The sequence below is a fragment of the Felis catus genome, chromosome D2 (assembly GCF_018350175.1).
Source record: "Felis catus isolate Fca126 chromosome D2, F.catus_Fca126_mat1.0, whole genome shotgun sequence".
NCBI classification, from domain to species: Eukaryota; Metazoa; Chordata; class Mammalia; order Carnivora; family Felidae; genus Felis; species Felis catus.
This window is the reverse complement of record NC_058378.1, coordinates 7,415,553-7,442,568: the sequence shown is the minus strand read 5'-3', so window position 1 is coordinate 7,442,568 and position 27,016 is coordinate 7,415,553. Positions and strand designations below refer to the sequence as shown.

At 38.6% G+C, this 27,016-nt stretch overlaps 1 protein-coding gene across 2 annotated transcripts in view; it reads right to left on the bottom strand.

The window, feature by feature from the left end:
- The window catches only part of PTEN (phosphatase and tensin homolog), a 93,733-nt gene that overhangs the window by 50,010 nt on the left and 16,707 nt on the right, over positions 1-27,016 (bottom strand). Inside the window, exon 2 of one of the 2 annotated variants that reach the window (XM_019814225.3) lies at positions 17,266-17,350. In XM_019814225.3, the coding sequence (XP_019669784.1) occupies positions 17,266-17,350 (85 nt within the window). Of the gene's footprint in view, positions 1-17,265; positions 17,369-27,016 lie in introns of those variants that run through there. The other variant, XM_045039874.1, reaches the window with a different exon arrangement.

Here is a 27,016-nt window from a genome sequence, read left to right as displayed (position 1 = left end):
GTAAGTAATCCTGTCCTATCCATACAATGGAATACTACTCAGCAATAAAAAGAAACAAATTACTGATGCAAGCAGCAACTGAGATAATTATGCTTAGAGAAAAAAGCCAGATACAAAAAAAATACATACTATGTAACTGCATTTATATAAAATATCAATACAGGCAAAACTTAACTACAATTAAGATTTAGAAACTGCCTAGAACCAGGTTTGGGGACCTGATGGCAGAAGGGCATGTTCTAAATCTTGGCTATGGTGCTGTTTACGTGGATGTGTATACATGTCAAAACTCACTGAACTGTAAACTTAAAAGTGACTACATTTCATTGCACATAAATTATACTTCAATAAAGTTGATTTTTAAAAGTAATCTGATTATAACTATGAATATGTAAAATGCAACCCACCTCAAAATATCTCAAATTTATTTTGCTTAATACCAGAGATAGCCATAGAAGGAATAACTATATCATCTCCAGGAACGAGACCTTTTTAGAATGAAAAGCAAAACGGCGCTGTCTAGAATGGCACTGTACAATAGAACTTTCCACAATGATGAAAATGTTCTGTATCTATGTCGTCCAACATGGTAGCCACTAACCACATGTAGCTATTGAGCACGGGAAAGGCGACTAGTGCAAATGAAAATCAATGTTTATTTTAATTAATTTAAATTTAAACAAATAGGGCGTCTGGGTGGCTCAGTCACTTAAGCGTCTGACTTCAGCTCAGATCATGATCTCACAGTTCATGAGTTCAAGCTCTGCTCTTAGCACAAAGCCTGCTTCAGATCCTCTGTCTCCCGTCTCTCCACCCCTCCCCCGCTCTCTCTCAAAAATAAACAAACATTAAAAAAAAATTTTTTTTAACATAAATAGCTACATGTGGCTCATGGTTACTATACTGGATAGCACAAGTCTAAAATACATGTATCTATGAAAAAATCCAGTGGAACACAATACACGTGCCTTAGTAAGGTAGAAATGGGTACATTCTTGGAATAGTGCATAAAACTGAAACAGGAAAGATACAGTACTTTACAACTGTCAAAATACTTACAGAAAAAGTATTCAGCCATATGTAGTTTTCTAACAAATTCCTGACATGCTTGATTAATAAAGAAGAAAACTACAACTCTGGACACATTTTCAACCAAGAATGAGGAACAAGTTTGAGTGGAAATGCCAGGAAACAGGGAGAAAGTGTTCATGTAATTTTAGAGTTCACGTCAGACAAGGAAGGAAATACTGGCATAGTTAGATATGATACAGATCAGTAAAACGGATTTCAAAAGCTTCATTTAAATAACAGGCTATGAATTCATAACTCAAAATCTAAGAGGAAAGACTACAGAGAGACTTTAAAAACTAAAATTCTGTATAAACAATTACAAATGATACTAGGTTAAAAAAGACAAATGAGAAAATAACAGAAATTATCTCAGAAAACCAATCAATAAAGCTGCAGTGAAATTTACCCATAACATTCAGATTTAAAAGGTTTAACAAGCAGGGGGAAAAAAAAGGGAATAATCATAGATGAACACAAATAGCACATATAAAAGAACATAAAAATGGTAACGACAAAAGAAAAGGCTTGGAGTGAGGAAAATGTTTGGATCCAAAAGAATATTAAGTAAGGCAGCATGCCACAGGTTAGACAGCTATATGACACTAGAACCAGAGAAAAAGCAGAACTCCTTAAAAAAAAAAAAAAGGTTTAAAAACCACTAAGTTCCCTTTTATTTCTACCATCTCTGTCCAAGAGAATGTAGCTGATTCAGTAACTCAAACAGTGGTGGATACATGACATTCTTCTGGATTAAAAGCATTGTCAATTTGCTGTTTAACCAAGGTGATTTCTCAAAGAATACTCTTTAACAAACAACTATCAACAAAAAAATCTTCGATATTTCATGATCGTACATATTAGTAAAGCAGTCAGCAATCAATAATTCAAAATAGAGTAATCCATCAAGCTCTATAATAACTTCATCTGAATCTTGCAGTTATCAAATTCAAGACAAGCAGAGGCAGGGCATCATAAAACTGAACAAAGAGAACTAACTTCCTTGTTTTCTGAAGAGTTCATCAAAATCATTTAGGAAAAAATGTTTTAAAAAAAGTTGAAGATGGGGGCGCCTGGGTGGCGCAGTCGGTTAAGCGTCCGACTTCAGCCAGGTCACGATCTCGCGGTCCGTGAGTTCGAGCCCCGCGTCAGGCTCTGGGCTGATGGCTCAGAGCCTGGAGCCTGTTTCCGATTCTGTGTCTCCCTCTCTCTCTGCCCCTCCCCCGTTCATGCTCTGTCTCTCTCTGTCCCAAAAATAAAATAAAAAACGTTGAAAAAAAAAATTTAAAAGAAAAAAAAAAGTTGAAGATGGAGTCAGCACTCATGTACAGATCAAAGGAAAACATTACGTATGACCAATAAACACAAAGTGGCTTTATGTCACAATTAAAGAAATGCAATCAAAAATCAAATTACAACAAACTGCAAAAAGTTGATAAGTTTAAAGTCTGCCAAGGCTGTGGGAGGGAGGAAACACTCTCATGCATGTGGGTGGGAATATAAAATGATACTGTTTTTGAGGGTGAAAGTTTAATCCATGGACCCACTGGTCGCAGCAACTCCACTGCTAGGAATTTACCTTAAATACTTGGAAAAGGACACCAAGATACATGTGTGAAAATGTTTCCTAGAGTACTGTTTTCAATCGTGATAAACCAGAAATAACCTAAATGTCCATCAGAGGGGACTATTTATGATGGAATGATCATAAAATGGAAAAAAGGACAACCAATAAAAAGATGTTTCACCTCCGTGCCAGTATGGAAAATTCCTAAGTACGTTCAATGAAAAAAAGCAAAATGCAGAAGAGTATGCAGTATGTTCCCATCTGTTTTTTTATAAAAAGTAGGCCTGAGATGAAAACAATTCTTTAAAGAGTGACTGCAAGTTCTAGTTGCAAACAGAGTCTGAAGACAGGAGGTGTAAAGTAGGAGAAATCGGTGGGAGATATTAGTCTTCTTGAGGCTGCTCTGCACCCAAACCCATTTCGGTTTGGAGACAATTTCAAAAGGTGAGAAGCAAATACTCCCCTTCCCCATCTTTCTCCTCATGGGAGCAAGGCCGAGACCAGTTAGGTCCTCCTGCTCTGGACACTGACTCCCAGGGGTAAAAGCAGGGTGCGGAGGAGTCAGGTCATGGAGAGAGATCTCCAGCAGAGTGGAAAGGTAATGAGCACAGTCACCAATATCCAGTCAAGGCAGCAGTGTGGGACACTGGGACAGCACTGGGACAGCACTGGGACAGCAAGTGTCCAATAGCAGTCAGCGTCCTAAGCAGAGACTGCCCTTATCATAAGCTGGTGACATGCCTTATTTCCCTTGGCTTCTGCCAATCTTCCCAGCTCAGGGCTCTGAGCCGTGAGCTATGAGCTATCTAACATTTTGCAAGTAATTATTTTCTGATTAAGTTATTTAGAGCTATTTTCCATCCTGTGCAACCAAGAACCCTGACCCTGTTCATCTACAGGATTTTTTTTTTTTTTGATTGAGGGTTGGTAAAATACTTTTTGTGCTCCCTTTAATATGTGAACTTTACAATTTCTTATCTAGCATTTGAGCAACAGGGAGACTGGCAGGAGAATAAACAATCTATTTAAAAGAAAATATCACAGCATTTTTAAAAAGGGGGGAGGGTAAGTTCTCTCAAAGAACTTGAATATTACTTAGGAAAACATTCACCATGGCTGCCCCTCCCACTTCCTCCTCTCTCCTCCCAAGGATTTCATGCCCACAATTGGCTCATTGCCTTATAAATTTGATACAATGGAAAAGCGGAAAAAAAGCAAGAAAACAGCACTTTCCAAAGGGAAATGGGAAAATTTAACTGGAGATACTTGGAAAGTAGGTTAAAAACTCAGACAAGAGCAAAGAGGTAATATCCTCAAGACGTGGAAAATCTAGAATATAAATTTAAGACAACTATACCTTACTTCAAATAATTTCAATATATAAAAATCTGAATTCACTAAAGACAGCTGTGAGAATAAACAGTCTTTGTCTTTTTTAGAAGTCTTTTCTTTCCTCAAAGAATTCCTATGAAATAGTCCTAAGTAAGCTGCCAAAGTGCATTTTAAAACTATTTTTGTCAAGATAATATATAAACATGTATTTCAAAAGACAGACAAAAACATGTAATAAAAAACTAGTTGACGGAAGATGGCAGAATAGGAACCCCAGGAAACCCATCTCCCCACCTAGACAAATACTCTACTGGCATAATCGGACTGATGTAACTATTTTGGAACCCTGGAGTCTAGTCAAAAGCTTGCATCGTCCAGATGAAGGCTTAGACCGTAAATCATAGTTAATTTCAGCCCGTTTCAACTCAGTATGGCAGCAGCTATTCACCCCCAGTGCCCCTCACCTCCCAGGAGGCAGCCATGTACATACTCCTAGCACAGCCTGCACCAGCTCATGGGACCTTGTCCTCCAAATATCAGAGATCTGTGTTCTTATCATTGACTTCTGCTTATGATAACAGACATGCAGACACAGAAGCAGGCCACCCCGGCTGAAATCCCCACTGATGGAAAAGGCTTCCAGGGGATTTAAAGATCCAGAGGCTTTTTTTTTTTTTTCCTCCTTTTATCCCCCTTTTTCCTCTTTTGGGAGTCAGGCATTTAAGACATGACACCCATGTCTGTGTGAATGCAAGTTTTCAACTCTTTTGAGTAACTACTCATAGGGATGCATTTGCTTGATTTTATGGAGTATGTTTAGTTTTGTAAGAAACTACCATCTTCCAAAGTGGCCATACCATTTTGCATGTTGTGGGTTTTTCATATACTGCCATATTGCATAGTAGTAGAGTTTCTATATGCACATACTGGATGATTTCACCTATATGACATTCTAGAAAAGTCAAAAGTATGAAGACAGTAAAAATATCAGCATTTGCCAGAGGCCAGGGGGCAGGGAGGATGGAGAGGGATGAATTGGCAGAATACAGACTACTTTTAGAGCAATAAAAGTACTCTGTATATTACTATAATGATGGACACATGTCATTAAAATGTGTCCAAACCCAGGGGCGCTTGGGCAGCCCAGTCGGTTGAGAGTCTGACTCTTGACTTCATCTCAGGTAATGATCTCAGGTAATGATCCTACAGTTCATGGGACTGAGCCCCATGTTGGGCTCTCCTTCATTATTAATGCCCTCTACCAGAGTGGTATATGGTAAAACCTTGGTTTGCGAGCATAACTCATTCCGCAAACACACTTCTAATCCAAAGTACTTGTATATCAAAGCAAATTTCCCCATAAGAAATAAAGGAAACTCAGATGATTGTTCCACAACCCAAAAACATTCATATAAAAATGATTACAATATTGTAATATAATACAAAATAATAAAGAAAATACAAAGCATAAAGAAAAATAAATTAACCTGTACTTCCCTTTGATAACCTTCATGGCTGGTTTGAGGGAGACAGGAGAGAGGAGGGTTATCGTGTAGGACAACTTTCACTATCACCAACGGAATCACTGCTATCTATCGACTCAAAGGAATCTTTTTCTGCACGGGGTCATTGTATACGCTCACGTGGATGCTGACCACAGTGCAGAATTAATAAACTCTTGTCATAGACTGTATTTCATGTAACTGGCATAAGGCAGCAGAGGAAAGGGTCTCTATCTGCAGGCAGCCTGACCTAGAATGAAGCAAAGCATTCCTAAGCTCACTCTTGTCTGGAAAAGCAAAGGACCGTCCACAGGTGCTTTGAAGGGACAAAAATACACCAGTGCCAGTTGTGGGCACCTTCCAACGTCCTGAAAAATCACTGATTTCTGCCAAACACCACGGCTTGAGACTGAGCATCTGAGCATGGGAAATCATCACCTACAATCCCAGAGAGAAAGATATATATATATATATATATATATATATATATATATATAGAGAGAGAGAGAGAGAGAGAGAGAGAGAGAGAGAGAGAGAGAGAAGAACCATTGGCTCAGTTGTGATCATGTGACATTTGGCTTCACATACTATTCGTATTGCATGACATTGCTCGTTTATCAAGTTAAACTTTATTAGAAATGTTTGCTCATCTTGTGAAACACTCGCAGAACAAGTTACTCACAACCCAAGGTTTTACTGTATTTGTTATAATTAGTTTATCTATACTGACACATCATTATCATACAGAAAGTCCATGATTTACATTAGGGTTCACTCTTGGTATGCATCCTGTGGTTTTGGACAAAAAAAAAATTTTTTTTTAATTTTTTTAATGTTTGTTTATTTTTGAGAGAGAGAGACAGAGCGCAAGTGGGAGGGGCATAGAGAGAGGGGGACACAGAATCCAAAGCAGACTCCAGGCTCTGAGCTGTCAGCACAGAGCCCGATGTGGGACTCGAACCCACAAACCGTGAGATCATGACCTGAGCTGAAGTCAGACGCTCAACCAACTGAGCCACTCAGGTGCCCATGGACAAAAAATTTTTTAATGTTGAGAGAGAGAGAGAGAGAGAGAGAGAGAGAGAGAAAGGGAGGGGCAGACAGAGAGGGAGGGAGAGAATTCCCAAGTAGGCTCCATGTGTGCTCCCTCTCTCTCTGCCCCTCCTTCACTCAGGCTGTCTCTCTTTCTCTCTCAAAGTAAATACACTTAAAAAAACTGGTGAAGGAGACTATACATGTGTGAGGGCAGGCGGGATATGGGAATCTTCTCTACCTTCTGCTGAATGTAGCTATGAATGAAAAGTGGCTCTAAAAAATAAAATCTATTAAAAAAAATCCACACCCAACTAGTATGATATGCGATGGTAAAAGACAAAAATTTTCCTCTAAGGTCAGAAACAAGACAGATAGGAAGTCTGCTTTTGCCACTTCTATCCAAAAAGGCATCCGTATTGGAAAGGAAGAAATGAAGTTACCTGTTTGTAGAGGACATGTTCTTATATGTAGGAAACCTTAAAGATTCCACAAAAAATTGTTAGAATTAACAAATTAAGTAAAGTAACAGCATACAAAATTCAAATTCAAATATCTGTTGCATTTCTGTACACTAACAATGAACAGTCCAAAATGGAAAATTCCATTTACAATAGCATTGAAAAAGAGTATCTATAAATGAACTTAATCAAGGTGATACACAGAGAAAACTACAAAACACTGTTGAAAAAAATTAAAGACCTAAATAAATGGACAGACATCCCACATTCGTAGATCAGGACTTGATATTGTTAAGATTTCAACACAATCTACAGATTAATGTGATTCCTATCAAAATCCCAAAAACTTTTTTGGGGGGGGGGGGGGGCAGAAGTAGAAAATTCCATCCCCAAATTCATATAGAGTCTCAAAGAACCCTCCAAGGCCAAAACAATCCTGAAATAGAAGAACAAAATTGTAGGACTCACAATTCCTGATTTCAAATTTACTACAAAGCTACAAAGTGTGGTACTGACACGAAAACAGACATATGCCAGTGAACTAGAACAGAGACCAGAAATAAATTCTTGTAGATATGGTCAAATAATTTTTTGACAAGTGTGCCAAGACCATTCAGTAGAAAAAGGACAGTCTTTTCCACAAATGGTGCTGGGAAAAGTGGATTTCCTCATGTAAAAACATTAAGTCGGACCCTTATTTTACACCATACACAAAAATTACTCAAAATGGATTAATGACCTAAAAAAAGGCCTAACACTCTAAACTCTTAAAAAGGAAACATGAGAGAAAAGCTTTAGGATACCAGTTTAGCAATGATTTCTTGGATGTGTCACCAAAGACACAGTCAACAAAAAGATAGCTAAATTGGACTGTATCAAACTTTTGAACATTTTATGCATCAAAGGACACTATCAACAAAGCAAAAAAGCAACCCATAGAATGGGAAAAAATATTTGCAAATCACCTGATTAATACCCAGGATACATAAAGAACTACTAGAACTCAACAACAAAAAAATAAAGCATTCAGTTTACAAATAGGCAAAAAACTTGGACATTTCTCCAAAGAAGATATTCAGTCAATAAGCACATGAAAAGATGTTCAATGCAAATCAAAACCACACTAAGATATCACCTTACAACCATCAACATGTCTAGAATCCAAAAGAAACAAGGGCTAGCAAGGATGTGGAGAAAAAGGAACCCTTATGCATTGTTGGTAGGAATAGGAGTATGTGGAATATGAATTCCACAGTGCAACCACTGTGGAAAACAGTATGGAGGTTCTTCAAAAAATTCAAAAGAGGGGACACTTAGGTGGCTCAGTCGGTTAAGCATCTGACCAAGCCCCACACTGGGCTCCGCACTGAGCATGGAGCCTGCTTCGGATTCTCTCTCTCCCTCTCTCTGCCCCTCCCCTGTGCACACGTACATGCTCTCTCTGTCTCTCTCTCAAAATAAACATCTTTAAAAAGTTAAAAATAGAAATACCATAAGACCCAGTAATTCCACTCCTGGATACCTAGCCCAAGAAAACTAAAACATTAATTCAAAATGACACATGCACCCCTATGTTTACTGCAGCATAATTTATAATATCCAAGTGTCCGCTGAGAAATGAATAAAGACATCATACACACAAACATAATGGAATATTACTCAGCCATTAAAAAAAGTAGATCTTGCCATTTGTGACAACATGGATGGACCTAGACGGTATTATGTTAAGTTACAGACGTCAGTCAGAGAAAGACAAACACCATATGATTTCACTCATATATATAGAATCTGGAAAACAAAACAAATGAATACACAAACAAAAAGCGGAAACAGACCTGTAAATACAGAGAACAAAATGATAGTTGCTAGAGGGAAGCGGGTAGGGGTATGGACAAAACGGGTGAAGGCAAGTGGGAGATATGGGCTTCCGGTTATGGAATGAGCCAGGGGTGAAAAGGTACAGCGTGGGGAACAGAGTCAATGGCAGTGTAACAGTGCCGTGTGGTGACAGACAGTAGTTCCACTTGTGGTGAGCATCACATAAGGCACAGAATTGTCCAGTCTCTATGTTGTACACCTGAAACTAATATAACATGTATGTTAACTATATGCCTCCTTTAAAAAAATACATCATTGGGCGCCTGGGTGGCACAGTCGGTTAAGCGTCCGACTTCAGCCAGGTCACGATCTCGCAGTCCGTGAGTTCGAGCCCCGCGTCGGGCTCTGGGCTGATGGCTCGGAACCTGGAGCCTGTTTCCGATTCTGTGTCTCCCTCTCTCTCTGCGCCTCCCCCGTTCATGCTCTGTCTTTCTCTGTCCCAAAAATAAATAAACCTTGAAAAAAAAAATTTTAAATAAAAAAATGTATCACTTAGCAAATATACACAAAATTGCATGCCCCAAAGATCAAAAACCACTGGACATTTTCTGGAACCTGTGCTATACTTGTCTAGGCTCAAATTGAAAAAGAAAAATTTTTTTAATGTTTATCTTTATTTTTGAGACAGAGAGAGACAGAGCATGAGAGGGGAAGAGGCAGAGAGAGAGGGGGACACAGAATCGGAAGCAGGCTCCAGGCTCTGAGCCATCAGCACAGAGCCTGATGCGGGGCTGGAACTCGTCAACTGCGAGATCGTGACCTGAGGCGAGGTCGGACACTCAACCGACTGAGTCACCGAGACGCCCCTAGACTCAAATTTAAAAGAGGAACAGAGGGAGGAGGAGATGGAAGGCCTCCCATTAGGTGGCAAAAATGTAATACTCAATCTACTAGATGCTTAAATAGTCCTTCCAAGAAGGGAGATCATAAGCCTCAAATTTAGACTTTGGAAGTTGTCTCAAGATAATTATATAGTCATTGTACGCATGCATGCTGAAAGTATTGATGCATTCAATGTGCACATTTTAAGTACCTCTGTTTCTAAGATCCTTTTAGCATTTCTTCATTTTTTAAAACACCAGGCCTCCTGGTTAACAAGATTTCCTAGAGCTCTGGTTCCTAGCAAATGAAGAAATTACCAGCTGTCATACCCCAAAACTAAGAAGAATGGGAAAATCTTGGTAAGATTCTAGCTAAAATAAGGGTTCTTTTATGTTTCATCTCCTCCCTCTGACTTTGAAAGAAGGGGTTTGCAGGAGAGGTCAGTTACCAAGGGGAAGGGAAGTTTCTCAGGTCTCTGCTTCTGTAGCTGAGATGTGTGATTTCTCCAAGTTACAGTGGTTTAAAATAACGACAGGGGGCGGGGGAGGGGGGGGGGCACCTGGGTGGCTCAGTCGGTTGAGTGTCTGACTTCAGCTCAGGTCATGATCTCACATTTGGTAGGTTAGCACCCCGCGTCGGGCTCTGTGCTGACAGCTCGGAGCCTGGAACCTGCTTCGGATTCTGTCTCCCTTTCTCTGCCCCTCCTCCACTCACACTCTGTCTCTCTCTCTCTTAAAAATAACTAAACATTAAAAAAAACTTAAAAAATAAACAAAAGATAAAGATAGGGAAGAAAAAAAATCCACAATGAGATACTACTTCACACCCATTAAGGTGGCTTTTAAAAAAAAAATTTTTTTTTAAAGCCCAGAAAATAGTAAATGTTGAGGATGTAGAGAAATTGGAACACTTACACTTGCTGGTAGGAATGAAAAATGATACAGCCACTGTAGAAAACAATACAGCAGTTTCTCAAAAAATTAAACACAGAATTACCATTTGGCCCAGCCATTCCATTTCTGGGTGTACAACCAAACAAACTGAAAGCAGGGACTTGAACAGATACTGGTACACCTATGTTCACACCAGCATTATTTACAATAGTCAAAAGGCAGAAGCAACCCAAATGTCCATCAGTGGATGAACAGATAAACAGAATGTGGTATATACATATAATGGAAGAGAATCCTGACACAGGCCAGAACAGGAATGAACCTTGAAGACGTTATGCTAAGTGAAGTCACATGCTATGTCACACTAAGTCAGTCACAAAAAGACAAATACTGCCTGACTCCACTTAACATAAGGTACCCAGAATAAATACCAAAGACAGAAAGTAGAACAGTGGTTGCCAGGCTGAGAGTAGGGGCACTGGGGAGTTCCTATTTAATGGGTACAAGGTTTCAGTGTGGTGATAAAAAAAAGTCTGAGATGGATACTGGTGATGGCTGCCCGATGTGAATGTTCCTAATGCCACTAGCATACTTAGAAATGGTCAAAATGGTAAATTGCATTGTACATATTTTATAGATATATATATATGTGTATATAAAATTTTACCACAATAAAAAAAAAAATTCATCTCCAGCTCTATTCATTCATCTGTTCCTGGGTCTTCTCCAAAAGTAACCATCCTCAACTATCATATCCTTTTTCCTGGTATTGAATTCGGCATTTCTCTATTATACATACCACTGCTTCCTACAGGCTTATCAATTACCTGCCTATCTTCTGCCATGGTAGATGAAGCTTACAAAACCAGAAACACCTTCACATTTCACTTCTCTGAATCCCTACCTTCAATGGCAATATGACAATTTGCGGTTAAGAAGCCAATCGGCAGATGTTAACATTTGCTTCCTAACCTAATTCACTGTATTTCTAAGAATCTATCACGTTTTCCCAAAACATTTCAGTATCCATCTATCAGTTCTACTTCTTATTTTCTTCTTTGATGCCCTCTGTCATACTGCTCACCCAGAACTAGCTGCTCTTCAGCCGGTGGCACAGATGTCATCCCTGGGCTTTCCTCTGCTGCTTCGGAGCTGGAGCCTCAATTTACCAAAGCCCCTTTCTCTTCTTTCATGGCTTATTCTCTTCTTTTGTTAGAACACACCGTCTAATAATTTTCTAAGAAATGTTGCATGGATACAAGTTTTTGCTGTTGTTCTCGAATGGCTTTCTTTCTTCCTCTTGCACTTTGGCTGGTGGCTTGGCTGGATACAGAACTCTATGCTGAACGCAAACGTGACACACTGTACCTCCATCTCCCATCATTAATTCTTCCTGCTGAGAAGCTGGACGTCATGTATATTCCTAATCCCTCCTACATGACCCTGAAAGCTTTTGAGACATTCTCATTATTTCTGGCATCATTAAAGAAATTTCAGGGGTGCCTACATGGCTCAGCCAGTTGAGCGTCCGACACTTGATTTTGGCTCGGGTCATGATCCCCAGGGTCGTTGAGAGGGAGCCCTGTGTCAGGCTCTGTGCTTATGGGAAAGAGCCTGCTTGAGATTCTCTGTCTCTCCTTCTCTCTGCCCCTCCCCCCAGGCACATGCTCTCTCAAAATAAATAAATAAACATTAAAAAAAAAAAGAAATTTCATAATAATTGCCTGGTATAGGCCTGTTTTCATTCATTGGGCTTGGCACGATATAGCTTTTTTCAATCTGGAAACTCAAATCCTAAATAAATTTTCTGGTGTTTACCTATACATGGTATATAACCTCTGGTGTACACATGTATAGGATAAAATATTTTGTTCTCTGACATACAGGATCATATGGCTATCAGCTTTGGAATCTGACAGACTGGACTCAACCTTAGCCTCACTACTTAACTAGCTCTGGTACTTGGGGAAGCTAACTTCTTTAACACCATATATGAAATGGGGACTTATTAAAACCTGTAGTTTTTTAATAAGATGACCCATGTCACATGGATGACTCAGTTGGTTAAGCGCTGACTCTTGATTTCAGCTTGATTTTGGTTTGTGAGATCAAGCCCCGCATGGGGCTCTGTGCTGACAACGCAGAACCTGCTTGGGATTCTCTCTCTCTCTCTCTCTCTCTCTCTCTCTCTCTCTGCACCTCCCCTGCCCTCTCTCTCCATCAAAATAAATAAGTAAAATAAAATAAAATAAAATAAAATATGACACATGTAAACTGTAGAAAAGCAACATACGTATGTAAATAAATGTAAAATACATGTTACCTATTATTAAAATATCAAAAACTGAATTGGTGCAGATACTATAAACACTGTCAAATCTGTCAAGACTGCCATTTTAAGAAAATAAGACCAACAAAAGAAGTGGGAGGCAGCCAATGGGTAGAGCTTTCTCTTTTGGGGTGATAAAAATGTTTTGGAACTTCAAAGAGGTGGTGGTTACATAACATTGTGAAAGTACCAAATGTCACTGAAGTGTACACTTTAAAATGATTAATTTTATGTTACGTAATTTTCACCTCAATAAAGAAAAAAAAAGGAAGCAGGGAAAAGAAAGGCAATACAAGGAAGAAGTCAAAAGTTGTCGAAAAGGGAGAATGGAATTGATATTCTCTCTAAATTATTTAGAAGCTTTCCTCTATATAATCTCTTTTTAATTTTTTAACTGAATAACCAATAATGATAATGTTGGGATGACAAACATTTCCTTTTCAAAGGAACATCAACACATAATTAAGGTTGATTGAGAGATCAACATATAATTATAAGAATATGTGACGTTTCTTCAGGGAGAAAATGTATAGAGGAAAGCTGGAAGCTGCACCTGAATCTGTAATACAGCCGCATATATATATATGGATAAAAAGGCTGAGAGTATAGAACACAATGAATAAAGTCTTTTTTTTTTAAAGAAAACCACTACATAGCAGAAGACTAAGCTCAAAGCATTTCCTTACAATAAATATGGGAACCCACCCACATCTAACATCGTTCCAATAAAACGGGAAGCAAATTACTTCCTACTGATTTCAGACTAAGGGGAAATATTGTTCTATGCATCTTTTTTCATTTTCAACACCTCCCAAATTATGCTCCAAGGAACACTGTTTAGAAGACATTATTTAACATATGAAAAGAAAAGAAAGAGAGAAGGGGGAAGGAAGGGAAGGGAAGAGAAAGAAAAAACAGGAAAAGAAAAGCAGCATATTCAAATTTCACTCTTGGGAGAGTTACAACGCACAGTCGTACATTAAAGGTTCGGCAGTAAGAAAGCCAGTTCACGACTCTATTAAACCTACATTTGTCTGATTTATTAAGTACAGAACAGTTCTTAAGCTATGTCTGTTAAACACATAATTCATCACTTTGTTAAAGACTGCTCAGATTTATACCAGATAACATATAAATTAGGGTAACTTCAATATTAGCCCCAGGGATGAGATTACCACACAATAATCAATTATCTGAATAAAACATTGTTTCAAATTACCAGCAGTTCAGAGCAAGATCTTAGGGGCAATAAAGGAGGAGGAGAGAAGGTGGTTAATAAGAGGAAAAGAAGAAAAAACAATCTGGGAAGAGTTCAGCTCTTCAACTTTCTTTTTGAGAGGTCGTTGTCCTACCCTGTCAATTCTGATTGCTTATTAAACAAAACATTTGCAGTTAAGATAGTTAAAAATTTCCGCTTTGTTCACTTCTCCCCGACTTTTTATTTTTTTGCATCCATTCCTGATCCTAGGAGGTAACCTCAAAAGAAGTTAAATATTTGTCACTTGAGTACCTCAAATATAAAATTTCACGTTGCCATTAACAAACCATATCCCCAACAGTTAAATACTGCATAATTTAAGTAAAGGCGTTTGCAATGTGAGTTTCTTTTACTCAAAGCAAAGATGTTCAACACCAACAAAGTATGAACCTGGCATAGTGTTTCTCCTTTGGGGAGAAATCATAGAAAACACATGGAATGAGAGGGCAAAGGAAATCCAACTGGAAATGCTTGTTGAGAGAAAATTTACAAGAATAAAGACACATTTTTCACTGAGACATTATCATCTTTGAGCCAAAAAGGAATCACTACTGATTATTACTACTGTGTCCAATACCGTGGGAACCAAACAAGAAATTCAATCATTTAGGTACTAGAGACAGCCATTCCCCCTTGGAGAAGTTAATCCTAACAGGCCAATTACTTGGAAGTTACTTATTTTTACTTTATTTCACAGGAAAAACCACAACTATCTTCCTGGTCACTGTTCATCCTCTCTCTCGCAGAAGGGGAGTGGAGTGAGCAACGGAAGCCAGCAAAGCCTCACTAGCCATTTATCCCCCAATCACAACATGTGGGAGGGCAAGACAAACCAGGCACAGCATAGCTATTATATTCCACAGGTAATTCCTCATCATTTAGGTGCTATTACCACTGCCATTACCATAAAGGTGACAGGATCAGTTGGCTAAAGCAACTACTGGCTAAATAAAAAACCATGTACATAAAACCTTTTTAAGGAATAACATTTGAAAAAGCCAAGAACTGGACACAATAAGCTAGATACATTAAAGCAGGCAGAATAAACTTCAATCTTGGTTACAGATTACAAATTAAATTTGGGAATCCTTTTTTTTTTTTTTAATAACTTTTTAACGTTTTATTTTATTTTTGAGAGAGAGAGAGAGAGAGCGTGCACGAGCGAGCATGAGCAGGAGAGGAGCAGAGAGAGAGGGAGACACACAATCTGAAGCAGACTCCAGGCTCTGAGCTGTCAGCACAGAGTCCGACATGGGGCTCGAACTCGCGAACCGCGAGATCATAATCTGAGCCAAAGTCAGACGCTTAACTGACTGAGCAACCCAGGAGCCCCAAATTTGGGAATCTTAATTCAGTGTCATTAATTCAGGCGAGGGCTATGAAGTCAGAAGATGACATATCAAAATGCTTCCCAGCAAAATATTTTCTTGGTGAAATTATTACAATCTAAGGTCTGAAAATGAAGTGTACAGATCCAAAAACTGAACTTTATCAGTAACCTGAAAGATGAAAAATCAGCCTCGTGACTAACAAGTCAGAAGAAACTAATTCAGTCAGAAGAGAACAAAGAGAACCAACCAAAACTAACATGCCAGGTTAATTTACCACGAGGATGATACCCTTACAGTGGTCAGAAAACTTGTCCTCTACCCAGACTATTCATACTCCTTTTCCAGGTGAGTACTAACCTGATTTGATTGAATCAGTACTTGGTTGGACACAGAATGACAAAGCAGTAACGTAAGATAGCCACCCTGGAGGATATCTTGCCTAGGTCATAAGGAGGCCTGATGAACACTCCTGCACCACCGCAGAGAACACAAGTCTGGTGACTGCACGACTCCTTTTCCAGATCCTCCTCTCCCGATTCAAAATTTACGTCCCTCATTCTTTTCTCTACCACCCACATTTTCTGTACATGTGTACTGTCACTGACTAAACCGTATCACAGTGTTGCTCTCATGGATCTGTGATGGTAAGCATCCTTCCAACTGTGTCCCACCTAACTAGGAGAAAACAAATTTATTTCCCTATTTTCAAGTTCTTAAACAGCACTTCTAACAGTCTCATGTAGCTATAACTGTAATACAAACTACGAAGAAGTACTTTGGGGTTTTTCTGTAGTTTTTGTAGACACTGACATTTACTAATTCTGCACAGAACAGAAACACTACAAAAGTCCAACTGGACACAACTCAATATGGCAAAATTTAAATACACATTGGTTCAAAGCAAATTGGTAAAAACTTACCACTTAGAAAAACAACTTGTGGCTCACTCATATAAGGACACAGGTCGGCTCATGTGCTTAAACAACTAATACAAAAGGACTCTACATCTGCATAATGCTTTACAAAGTGCTCTCCCACTCACTGTAACATTTAATTCCCAGCAAATATTTAAATTCAAAGTCTCCAAGAAAGAGATTTCTGAAAGAGCATAAAGGGAATAATCCAAAATTTTAAACTTTAAAAACCATTAAAGTTTCTACGGACATTTACAGTTAGTTTTTCATACATATATATTTTTTATTTGGAATGAGAAAATATATTCAGACTACACAGCAGACACAAATTTCTTCTCTCATGAAACACATGATGTACTCTTAGGTTTTAAATGTATTAAAATCATTTAAATGGGCCTTGAGAAACATTGTTCGGAACTGAATGATAATTACACTTAGAAAATTATTCACGTTTATAAAAGAGACAAAGTCAGACTTGGTTTGCCCACCAACTCCTGTCCAGACCCTCTACCAAACACTTGAATAAATTTAAGTGAATGAATCCGCTTGATGTTAAACCTAATCCCCTACTGTGAAATAAAAGACAAAACCATAGTGTAATGGAATCCAGACATTAACTTGGTTAAGAAGTATTGTATGGAGTCCACGAAATTATATCACATACACCTGATCATGTCAAAGGTCAGTTCTTATCAACGGAGTTGTATCCCACTGAAGTCCATTAAATAAACAAACAAAAAAGCAGTTCAGAGCACCAACATAATAAAAATAAAGTTTACCTCACAAGGACATCGTTTTCTATGGTTTAGAAATCTTCTCTAAATGAAAATACAGCATGAATACATCAATAGTTGAAACAGAAAATTAAGAGTTCTTACCTTACTACATCATCAATATTGTTCCTGTATACGCCTTCAAGTCTTTCTGCAGGAAACCCCATAGCAATAATGTTTGGATAAATATCTGAGTACTTAGGTTAAGGAAATATCTGAAATATGCAAAAATGCAAACTACGTGTAAATGTTTTAAAGCATTAGCTGATTATAAAAGTTACTATACCTATGTTAGCAAAAGACTGTCAAATTTATTTATTTATAAACCATCATGCATAATTAAGAAACACAAGTGAATACATTAATTCCGAAAGAATTATATCAAAATAATTATATGGCAAAATAATTTTCAAATCCCTCTACCTACTACATTAAAAATGCCCTCAAGGAGGGGCGCCTGGGTGGCGCAGTCGGTTAAGCGTCCGACTTCAGCCAGGTCACGATCTCGCGGTCCGTGAGTTCGAGCCCCGCGTCGGGCTCTGGGCTGATGGCTCGGAGCCTGGAGCCTGTTTCCGATTCTGTGTCTCCCTCTCTCTCTGCCCCTCCCCCGTTCATGCTCTGTCTCTCTCTGTCCCAAAAATAAATAAACGTTGAAAAAAAAAATTAAAAAAAAAAATGCCCTCAAGGAAAAAACTTAACTTCCACATTTACGGTATTTAGGCATATGTACGTGAAAAACAAAAACCTCAGACTTTATAAATCACAGAACTCAAGTTATCTTGGGACAAAAACCAAGTATCAAAATAAAAACAAAAATAGCTACACAACTTCTAATTTTTTCATGGATATAAAAGGCACCATGGCATAGAGAAAGGGAGCTACAATTAAGAATTAGGAAGCCAGATTTAAGACCTGGCTGTTCATCTAACCAGTTGTATAATTTTGACATGTGACTTAAACATTTGCAGGCTTCAATTTCCTATTCCACATGATAAGGCTGAAACAACCACAGTGATCTCTTCCAGTCCTTGGTATTTGCGACTTGGTAATATCAAACTAAGGTACAAGCTTATTCTCCCTTTCCATCAAGGTAATCAACATTTAGCATGCCATTCTATTCACTTATGTCACACACTATATTTGGCAATAAAAACTTCTGCACTCCAGAAGCATTAAAACACACACACACACTCTCTCCATTTCTACGTACTTTGGATCATACCAGCACTAATTTCTTCTTGAGATCCACTGTCCATCTGTTTAATCTCTTAATTTTCTGACATGGACCTTCCAAAACAGCCAAGCTCATCTGCCTCAAGCCTCTCTTCAAAACCATCCCTAAAGTGTTCTGTCTACTTCTGGACCCATTCATTTTTCAAATACAATTCAAAATTCATCAAAGCCAGTGCCCTTTTCTAGATCTTTTTTCCTTCACTTTCCGCCACATTCACATTATTGAGTTGATCTCAGTATTATTTTCAATCCAAAAATAATTATCGAATTACTAAAAGCTTTTATTTTAGTATCAGAATTTTTAAAAGGTTTTATCCATAGTTTTGCCACACACTGATTGAACAGACCTAACAAATATTTTAAGAAAAAAGAAGCACAACATATACAGTATACTACCTTTTATATGAAAAAATATTTACTGTTTGGATGAAATAACATTTACACATGTATTTGCTTGAATTTGAACTTTCCAATGCACATGTGCACACCACACACACACACACACACACACACACACACACACACACACACACACACATAACCGAGAAACTAATACAAATGTTTGCTTCATAGAGAAGGAAGGGGGAAGGGAAAGGGGAGAAGCATACACTAAAAACAGCAACAACAAACCTGACTAAAGATCAAATTGATGACCAGGAGAAATGATTTCATCTGGACAGTGCAACAATTTTACCGTACTTCTTGTTAGGAAGCACACTATAAGAACAAAAACAACTAGAAAAAAAATTTTAAACTTCTTCTGAGAGTTCGTTTTTACTAATACCAGTATGGATATCCTCAAGCTTTTTTTCTTTATATTGTAGGGAAAAAAATAAAATTTTGCTAATGATTTTCAGATTCATGATGACAGACATAAAAGAGATACCATTATAAAATCAAGAAGTCAACGGGGTACCTGGGTGGCTCAGTCAGCTAGGTGTCTGACTCTGGACTTCAGCTCAGGTCATGATTTCATGGTTCCTGAATTCGAGCACCTTGTTTCCCTTGCTCGCTCGCGCTCTCTCTCTCTCTCTCTCTCTCTCTCTCTCTGCCCCTCCCCCACATTCTCTCTCTCTCTCTCTCTCTCTCTCTCTCTTGTTTGCTCTCAAAAATAAACATTAAAATTTTTTTTAAATAAAAAAATCAAAAATCAAAGTAAAAACATTAATTAAATACGAACTCACATTAAAATCTATGTTCTCTAGGTCTTTTCACTGAAGTGGCCTAAAAGCATGTTACCTTAGCAAAAGTAAACAATCCTAAAACCCAGATTTCATCTCTAATATCATAATACATTAAAAGGTACTAAACTCCTTGCAACAACAGCTGATGCCAGGGGTGGGACAAGAAGGTTCAAGGTGAGCCTGGGATTCCTTTCTGTGCCAGAGAACATGGAAGGTGTACAGAGACTAATGGTCTACAGCAGACATAAAGGCTCACATGAAGGACATCCCAACAACTAAAACTGTAACAATCTGAGCATCAAAGAAAAAATTTAAACGCTAGTAAATTAAAACACCCTAAATAAAATTAAAACCTTGAGCCTATAAAGATGTTCAAAAGAAAAAAAGAAAATCTCTTTTTCATTTATTTGAAGCGGCTATCAGAATGGTTCTTTCTTTACTTTGAAAATAGCTAATGAGGGGGGCGGATTAAGTATTTATGCAACTTTTCCTGGAGGTACTATATTTCAGGGCAATCAAATAGCCCCAATTCATATGACAAAGATACACTTTACAGAAAAACACAAGAGAACAGAACTTTGAAAATCATATTTTGCAAACCCTAATAAAATTATTGATTAGGCAAGGATCAACAACCGGTTCTAAAGCAGTAAGTGAGTTGATGATGAAGAACTGGACTTTCTGGAACACCTGGGTGGCTCAGTCGGTTAAGCATCTGACTGCAGCTCAAGTCATGATCTCACGGATCACGAGTTCGAGCCCCATGTGGGCTCTGTGCTGACAGCTCAGAGCCTGGAGCCTGCTTCTGATTCTGTGTCTCCCTGTCTCTGCCCCTCCCCCACTCAACTCTACCTCTCAAAAATAAACATTAAAAAAAATTTTAAGTAATAAGAAAAGAACTGAACTTTCTTACAGTCAAAGTAATGCCACACAAAATACTTTCTAATGTAAGGAAACAAACATAATTGAACAATGGGCAGAAGAGACTGCCACCACCCAATTTCACTGGTCAATCTCAGCATCATCAAGTGGAGATCGTATAACTTTTGATGTGATACAATATGAAGGACATAGCATCATCTATGATAGTCAAGCTATATTCAACCTGAGAACCCACCAAGCATTTAGATATAACTATTCATTTACAAAGAGACAGAAAAACCAAGCTAACTGACATTATCAGAGAATAAACTGGATAAATTAAAAAGGTCTACAGCACCTGACCCAGTCTCTGCTCAAATGCCTTTTTATTTTTTGAACGTTTATTTATTTTTGACAGACAGAGACCGAACATAAGCAGGGGAGGGGAAGAGACAGCGGGAGACACAGAATCCAAAGCAGGCTCCAGGCTCTGAGCTGTCAGCACAGAACCGATGTGGGGCTCAAACTCACGAACTGTGAGATCATGACCTGAGCCGAAGTCGGACGCTTAACCAACTGAGCCACCCAGGCGCCCCTCAAATGCCTTGTTTTTAAAGGTAAGGAGGGGGGGCGCCTGGGTGGCGCAGTCGGTTAAGCGTCCGACTTCAGCCAGGTCACGATCTCGCGGTCGGTGAGTTCGAGCCCCGCGTCAGGCTCTGGGCTGATGGCTCGGAGCCTGGAGCCTGTTTTCGATTCTGTGTCTCCCTCTCTCTCTGCCCCTCCCCCGTTCATGCTCTGTCTCTCTCTGTCCCAAAAATAAAATAAAAAACGTTGAAAAAAAAAATTAAAGGTGAGGAGGGGAGGGACAGGTAGCTCTCCTTGATTTAAAAAGACTTAAGGGTTCTAAGAGCCAAGTTCACACGTACAATGCTGTTCTGGATATTGTTCTAGGCAAACCAGCCATAAAGAACATTTTTGAGCTAACTAGAGAAATATGAATATCATCTGGGCATTAGATAAGATGAAAGTTTACTGAAATGGAAAAGTAGACAGTATTATTATTATTGACTGAAATAAAGGTTTCAAAAGAGAACATATAGCATTACGTCATGTTGGCATAATAATGCATATATATCCATATAGACACATGTAGACAAAAAGATTTACAAACTAAGGTACTAAAAGTAATCATCTCTGGGTGGTAGAAATATATATTTTTCTCATTTTTGTTTTATATTTTCTACTTTTGGTACAATGCACCTATACTATTTCTATAAAAGATTATAATTATCTCTAAGTCTATTTACTAAGCGTCATGACAAAATATTGTCTTGTCCTGCGTGACTCAGTTTCAGCTGTGTAGCTAAAAAAAAAAAAAAAAAAATGCTGAGTTTCTGCCCAAAAACATATATGTATACACACATATATATGCACACACACACACATATATATATAATGATAAAAGTATCTAACACTTAAATAGCATTTACTATGTGGCAATTTTTGTTACTTTAAGAATTCATAAATTCACCCCAACCTCAAAGGGTTCTTTACTGGAAAGGTTCCAAAACTACTAGGATTATCATTTTTAACATTACACATATCAGCTGTCATCTGTTATTCTCACATAAGAAAGTAGTCCCACCTAAAAATGTAGCTCAATTCAAAGAGCTATGTTTGGGAAGCCTGGGTGGCTCAGTCAGTTAAGCTGAGCAGCGCAGAGCCTGCTTCGGATTCTCTCTTTCCCTCTCTCTCTCTGCCCCTCCCCTACTCGTGCTCTCTCTCTCAAAATAAATAAAAATGTTTAAAAAAAGCAGCTACGTTCAATTATCGAAATGGTTGAGGCTGTTATACCCATTCATGAGAAAAATAAGAGAATGGAGGCTCAAATCAAGTCTACAGCAGTGTAATTCCTTAAAGTAAATAATCTTTACTTTGTAACTCTGTCTTGGGAGCACCAACACGTAGAAAATGAGAAATAACACTTGGAAAACAACATGAGGGAGCAGTAAGGCCCCAGAGCAGTGGCAGCTGCCGCCAGCCCAGAATTCCTACCTTAAAAATTATAAATATATGTCAGTCAAAAATATAAATTGAAATCACCCAAGGATCGCCTGGGTGGCTCCGTCAGTTGAGGGTTCGACTTCGGCTCAGGTCACGATCTCACCGTTTGTGAGTTCGAGCCCCGCGTCAGGCCCTGTGCGGAGCCTGGAGCCTGCTTCTGATTCTGTGTCTCCCTCTCTCTCTGCTCCTCCCCTGCTCACGATCTGTCTCTGTCTCTCAAAAATAAATAAACATTAAAAAAAAAAAAAAAAGAGAGAGAGAGAAATCACCCAAGTTTTTCTGAGCAATACAACAGAGAAATATGTTTTATTCAAAGAAATAATAATGACTGCTACTAACAAACTTCCTAACTGAATTCTTAATTTCAGTGAAAACGCTAGGAAGATTTTTAGCCTTACAGAAGAGCACAGTAATACAAAGGCCCTTGAAATGCAGTCATTTTTACCAGGACTAAACTCAAATTTATCCGTACACTATGAATACTAACTAATAAAGAAAATAAGGTTGCAAAGGATTTAACTTACTTTAAAAAACTATTTATCTATGACAATACATAAATGGGGATATTACATACTCATTAAAGTAAACTCAATTGGCCCCCTCTTTCAATCACTTATCCGAACACAAATTGAACATTCTACGGAAGGGGCACTGAAAATGAAACGCTAAGTAAGCAAAGCCTACTGCATTGAGAGAGTTCCTGTTCTATCAGGGAAGACAGACACACAGACGTGCAACCGTGCCTCAGGCTCTACTGAATACAAGATCAAGATATTTTAAGAGAAAAAGAGAGCAGGATAAATTCTGTAAGGGCACGGATAAAGCTTCACAAAGTAGGCGATATGTTAGATAATCCTTAAGCAGTCAGGCATCAGCAGACAGAAGAACAAACAACAGTGATTATAACATTCCAAGCAGAGTACAGGACAGGGTTATGGGAATACATAAAACATTTGGAAAAAGCCAGCAGTCCCATGTGGCTCGCACACAAAGCTCTATGGAGAAAGCACCAGGACAGAAGATTAGGTCTAGTTTTAAGGATGCTGTCAGCAGGGAGTTCAATTTAACCACACATAAGGAGTCAGAGGCCAGAAATAACGTGGGGGTCTTTTGCAGAGCAACAATCCAATACTTTCTTTACACAGAATCTAGGAACTCGGTCTTTTCAAGGTTTCCTTTTCCTCAAATGCTCACCTTCCTTTTTCACAGTTTGAGATTTTACCCAAGACTTTGGCATCCATCAGAAGTTAGAACGAGGCAGAGAACATGTGCCACGGTATGGGAAATACATTCCCATGTAATCCTAACTATCCTACTGAGTAATATTACCATTTCATAAATGATAAAATCGAAGGTCAAAAAGACTGAGTAATTTGTGCAAGGTTCCACAGCCAATATGTACTAAGTTATGATTCAAACCTGTTAAGTGCATAACCCAAAGCCCAGGCTTTTTATACCACGCTGCCTCACAAAAGAGGATTAAAATGTTTTTTTATATATTTCCAAATCAATAACAAAAAATTTACAAACGAAGCAGGTTCAAATGAAAGTGAATTTTACTAACCAAATGTTAAAACTTCTAAAAGATAATACAAAAAATCACTGGCATTTCCAATACTGAATGTCAGCAATAAGGAGTGCTGAATTTTGAAGCAAGTATTTCTTATGCCAAGACTTATACCAATAAACCTCTAATATGACTTTTATGCTTACCAGTATGTCTAAATTTCTGACATACCTTTTTAGACAATTTAAACCAAATAAATATAAGTGAGAAAAAATAATGTATGATTTTTAATACAGAATAGCCTTAACCTAAACTTACTGGATATACTCTTAAACAAGTAGTAGAGGGTTTAATATGAAATTCTGATCTAATGACTTACAAATGCCGAACATAAAGAATTATACTAACTAGGTCACTAAAGACAGCCAAATATTTTTGCCATCTAGTGATCCACTCGCAGGCGGTATGGCGCCATGGCTGCGAACGTTTGCTCTAGAGCCAAACTGTCTGGACTTGAACTCTAGCTTCAGGTACATCCTTTGCAAGTTCCATATCCTCAGTTTCCTATGAAAAATGGGACTGGTGAAAATACTCATCATACAGGGTTGTTCTAAGGAATAAATGCGTGAATATATTTAAAAAATGACCAGAACGTGGGGCGCCTGGGTGACTCAGTCGGTTAAGCGGCCGACTTCAGCTCAGGTCATGATCTCGCGGTCCGTGAGTTCGAGCCCCACGTCGGGCTCTGTGCTGACAGCTCGGAGCCTGGAGCCTGTTTCAGATTCCGTGTCTCCCTCTCTCTGACCCTCCCCTGTTCATGCTCTGTCTCTCTCTGTCTCAAAAATAAATAAAGTTCTTTAAAAAAAAAAAAAAATGACCAGAACACAGTGGCAGTTGTCTAACAACTAAATGGCACCCACCTAGACCACAGGAGGTCACCGTAACTATTTGGGTGTTTTTTTTTTTTTCCAATGACACTGACTTACTGAATAGCCTAATCCTTCTCAAGAGCACCAAAGCCTAACAGAAACCTTAACTCTTTGAAATCTTGACAATATCACTTGACAGTATCATGAGCACCTGGGTGGCTCAGTCAGTTAAGCATCTGACTTCGGTTCAGGTCATGATCTCACGGTTCTTGAGCTCAAGCCCCACAACGGGTTCTGGGATGATGACGCAGAGCCCGCTTCAGATCCTCTGTGTCTCTCTCCTCTCTCTCCTTTCTCTCTCTTCCTCCCTCCCTCTCTCTGTCTGAAATAAACTTTAAAAAAAAAAGAAACAGAACAAATGTAAAATATTCCCAAATTCCCCAAAGGAAAAACAAAAGCCTTCTTTCCCCATTATCAGTGGCCACGTGCAGGAAGCAAGGAGGCAGAAGAAATGCACACGTACACGCCTGGTACTTGGTGTTTCGCTCGCCTAAGCTGGAGAGCCACGAGAGCCACCACTGCTACAGGAGATCTGTAGATGACATGCATGACATACAGCAGACAGTCTCCTTTGGCCCAACCTTTGAGCAAATGTGTTCCATTTGTTTTAATTAAGGTATAATTTACATACAATAAAATACAAGATCTTAAGGGACTCATTGCTGTTTTGATAATTACATAGACCATATTTGGACAGTCTTGATTCAAGTGCTACAACAATCCCATCTCACACCACAGAAAACTGAATGAAAGAAAAAAATTAAATGTTAATTAAGGGGCGCCTGGGTGGCTCAGTCGGTTAAGCACTGACTTCGGCTCAGGTCATGATCTCAAGGTTCCTGAGTTTGAGCCCCGCATCGGGCTCGGTGCTGACAGCTCAGAGCCTGGAACCTGCTTCGGATTCTGTGTCTCCCTCTGTCTCTGCTCCTTCCCCACTCGTGCTCTGTCTCTTTCTGTCTCTCAAAAAAAATAAATAAACATTTTAAAAAATTAAAAAAAAAAGTAGCACATATAAACATTAAAAAAAAAAGGTAATTAAGTCCTAACACCTGTCCACAGAAGTCCGTTTCACCAATAACATTCACTGACATGCTATAAAATAACATGGCTACTATATGAGCTAAATAAATTTTTACTGGTTGTTCTAAGTATCCAATCATGACTTAAAACACTAAAAGTATATGCTAAGTTACACCTAGTTAACAAAACACCTTTTAGAAAACAACTTGTGAGTTGAGATTTCATACCTACCTTCTCAAAATTTTACTTGAACCTAAATTAATGGGGTTTATTTTACAAATTTAAGAATTTTCAAATAGAGGATAATAACCAAAAATAGCTCCTTAAACCTTATTTTATGAGTGTGTTCCTGAAGGTAGACTGAATCTTAACTTAAGTATAATTATTGAAAATAAAGTTCTGGGGGCGCCTGGGTGGTGCAGTTGGTTAAGCGTCCGACTCCAGCCGGGTCACGATCCCGCGGTCCGTGAGTTCGAGCCCCGCGTCGGGCTCTGGGCTGATGGCTCAGAGCCTGGAGCCTGTTTCCGATTCTGTGTCTCCCTCTCTCTCTGCCCCTCGCCCGTTCATGCTCTGTCTCTCTCTGTCCCAAAAATAAATAAACGTTGAAAAAAAAAATTAAAAAAAAAAAAAAAAGAAAAGAAAGTTCTGAAGTTTCTTTGTAGTATTCAACATAATATATAAATCTACTTATCCCTAAACAACTTATAAACTAAAAAACTAGTAGAGTAGTAGTATTCAAACCAGTAACACTTTTTTCCTGCCATAATTATTTTAGGGAAATATTTTATTTCCACCGATCACATATAAGCTACTTTAAAATTCTAACTGGCTGAAAGTTGACAAAATGAAGCCATAACATACACGGAACATGACTGGCTGGCACATGGAAAATGACATACAGATTCACAGAGGTAGTGATCAAAAAGTGTCGAAAGCAAATCTGAAGGGGCCTGGCTCACAAGAGAACACTGAGCTAAGCCGGCAACAGGAGTGAAGGAATAAATAGTCAGACTAAAAAGGAGAATTGAAAGCAAGTTAGCAGATACCAGGACTTCACC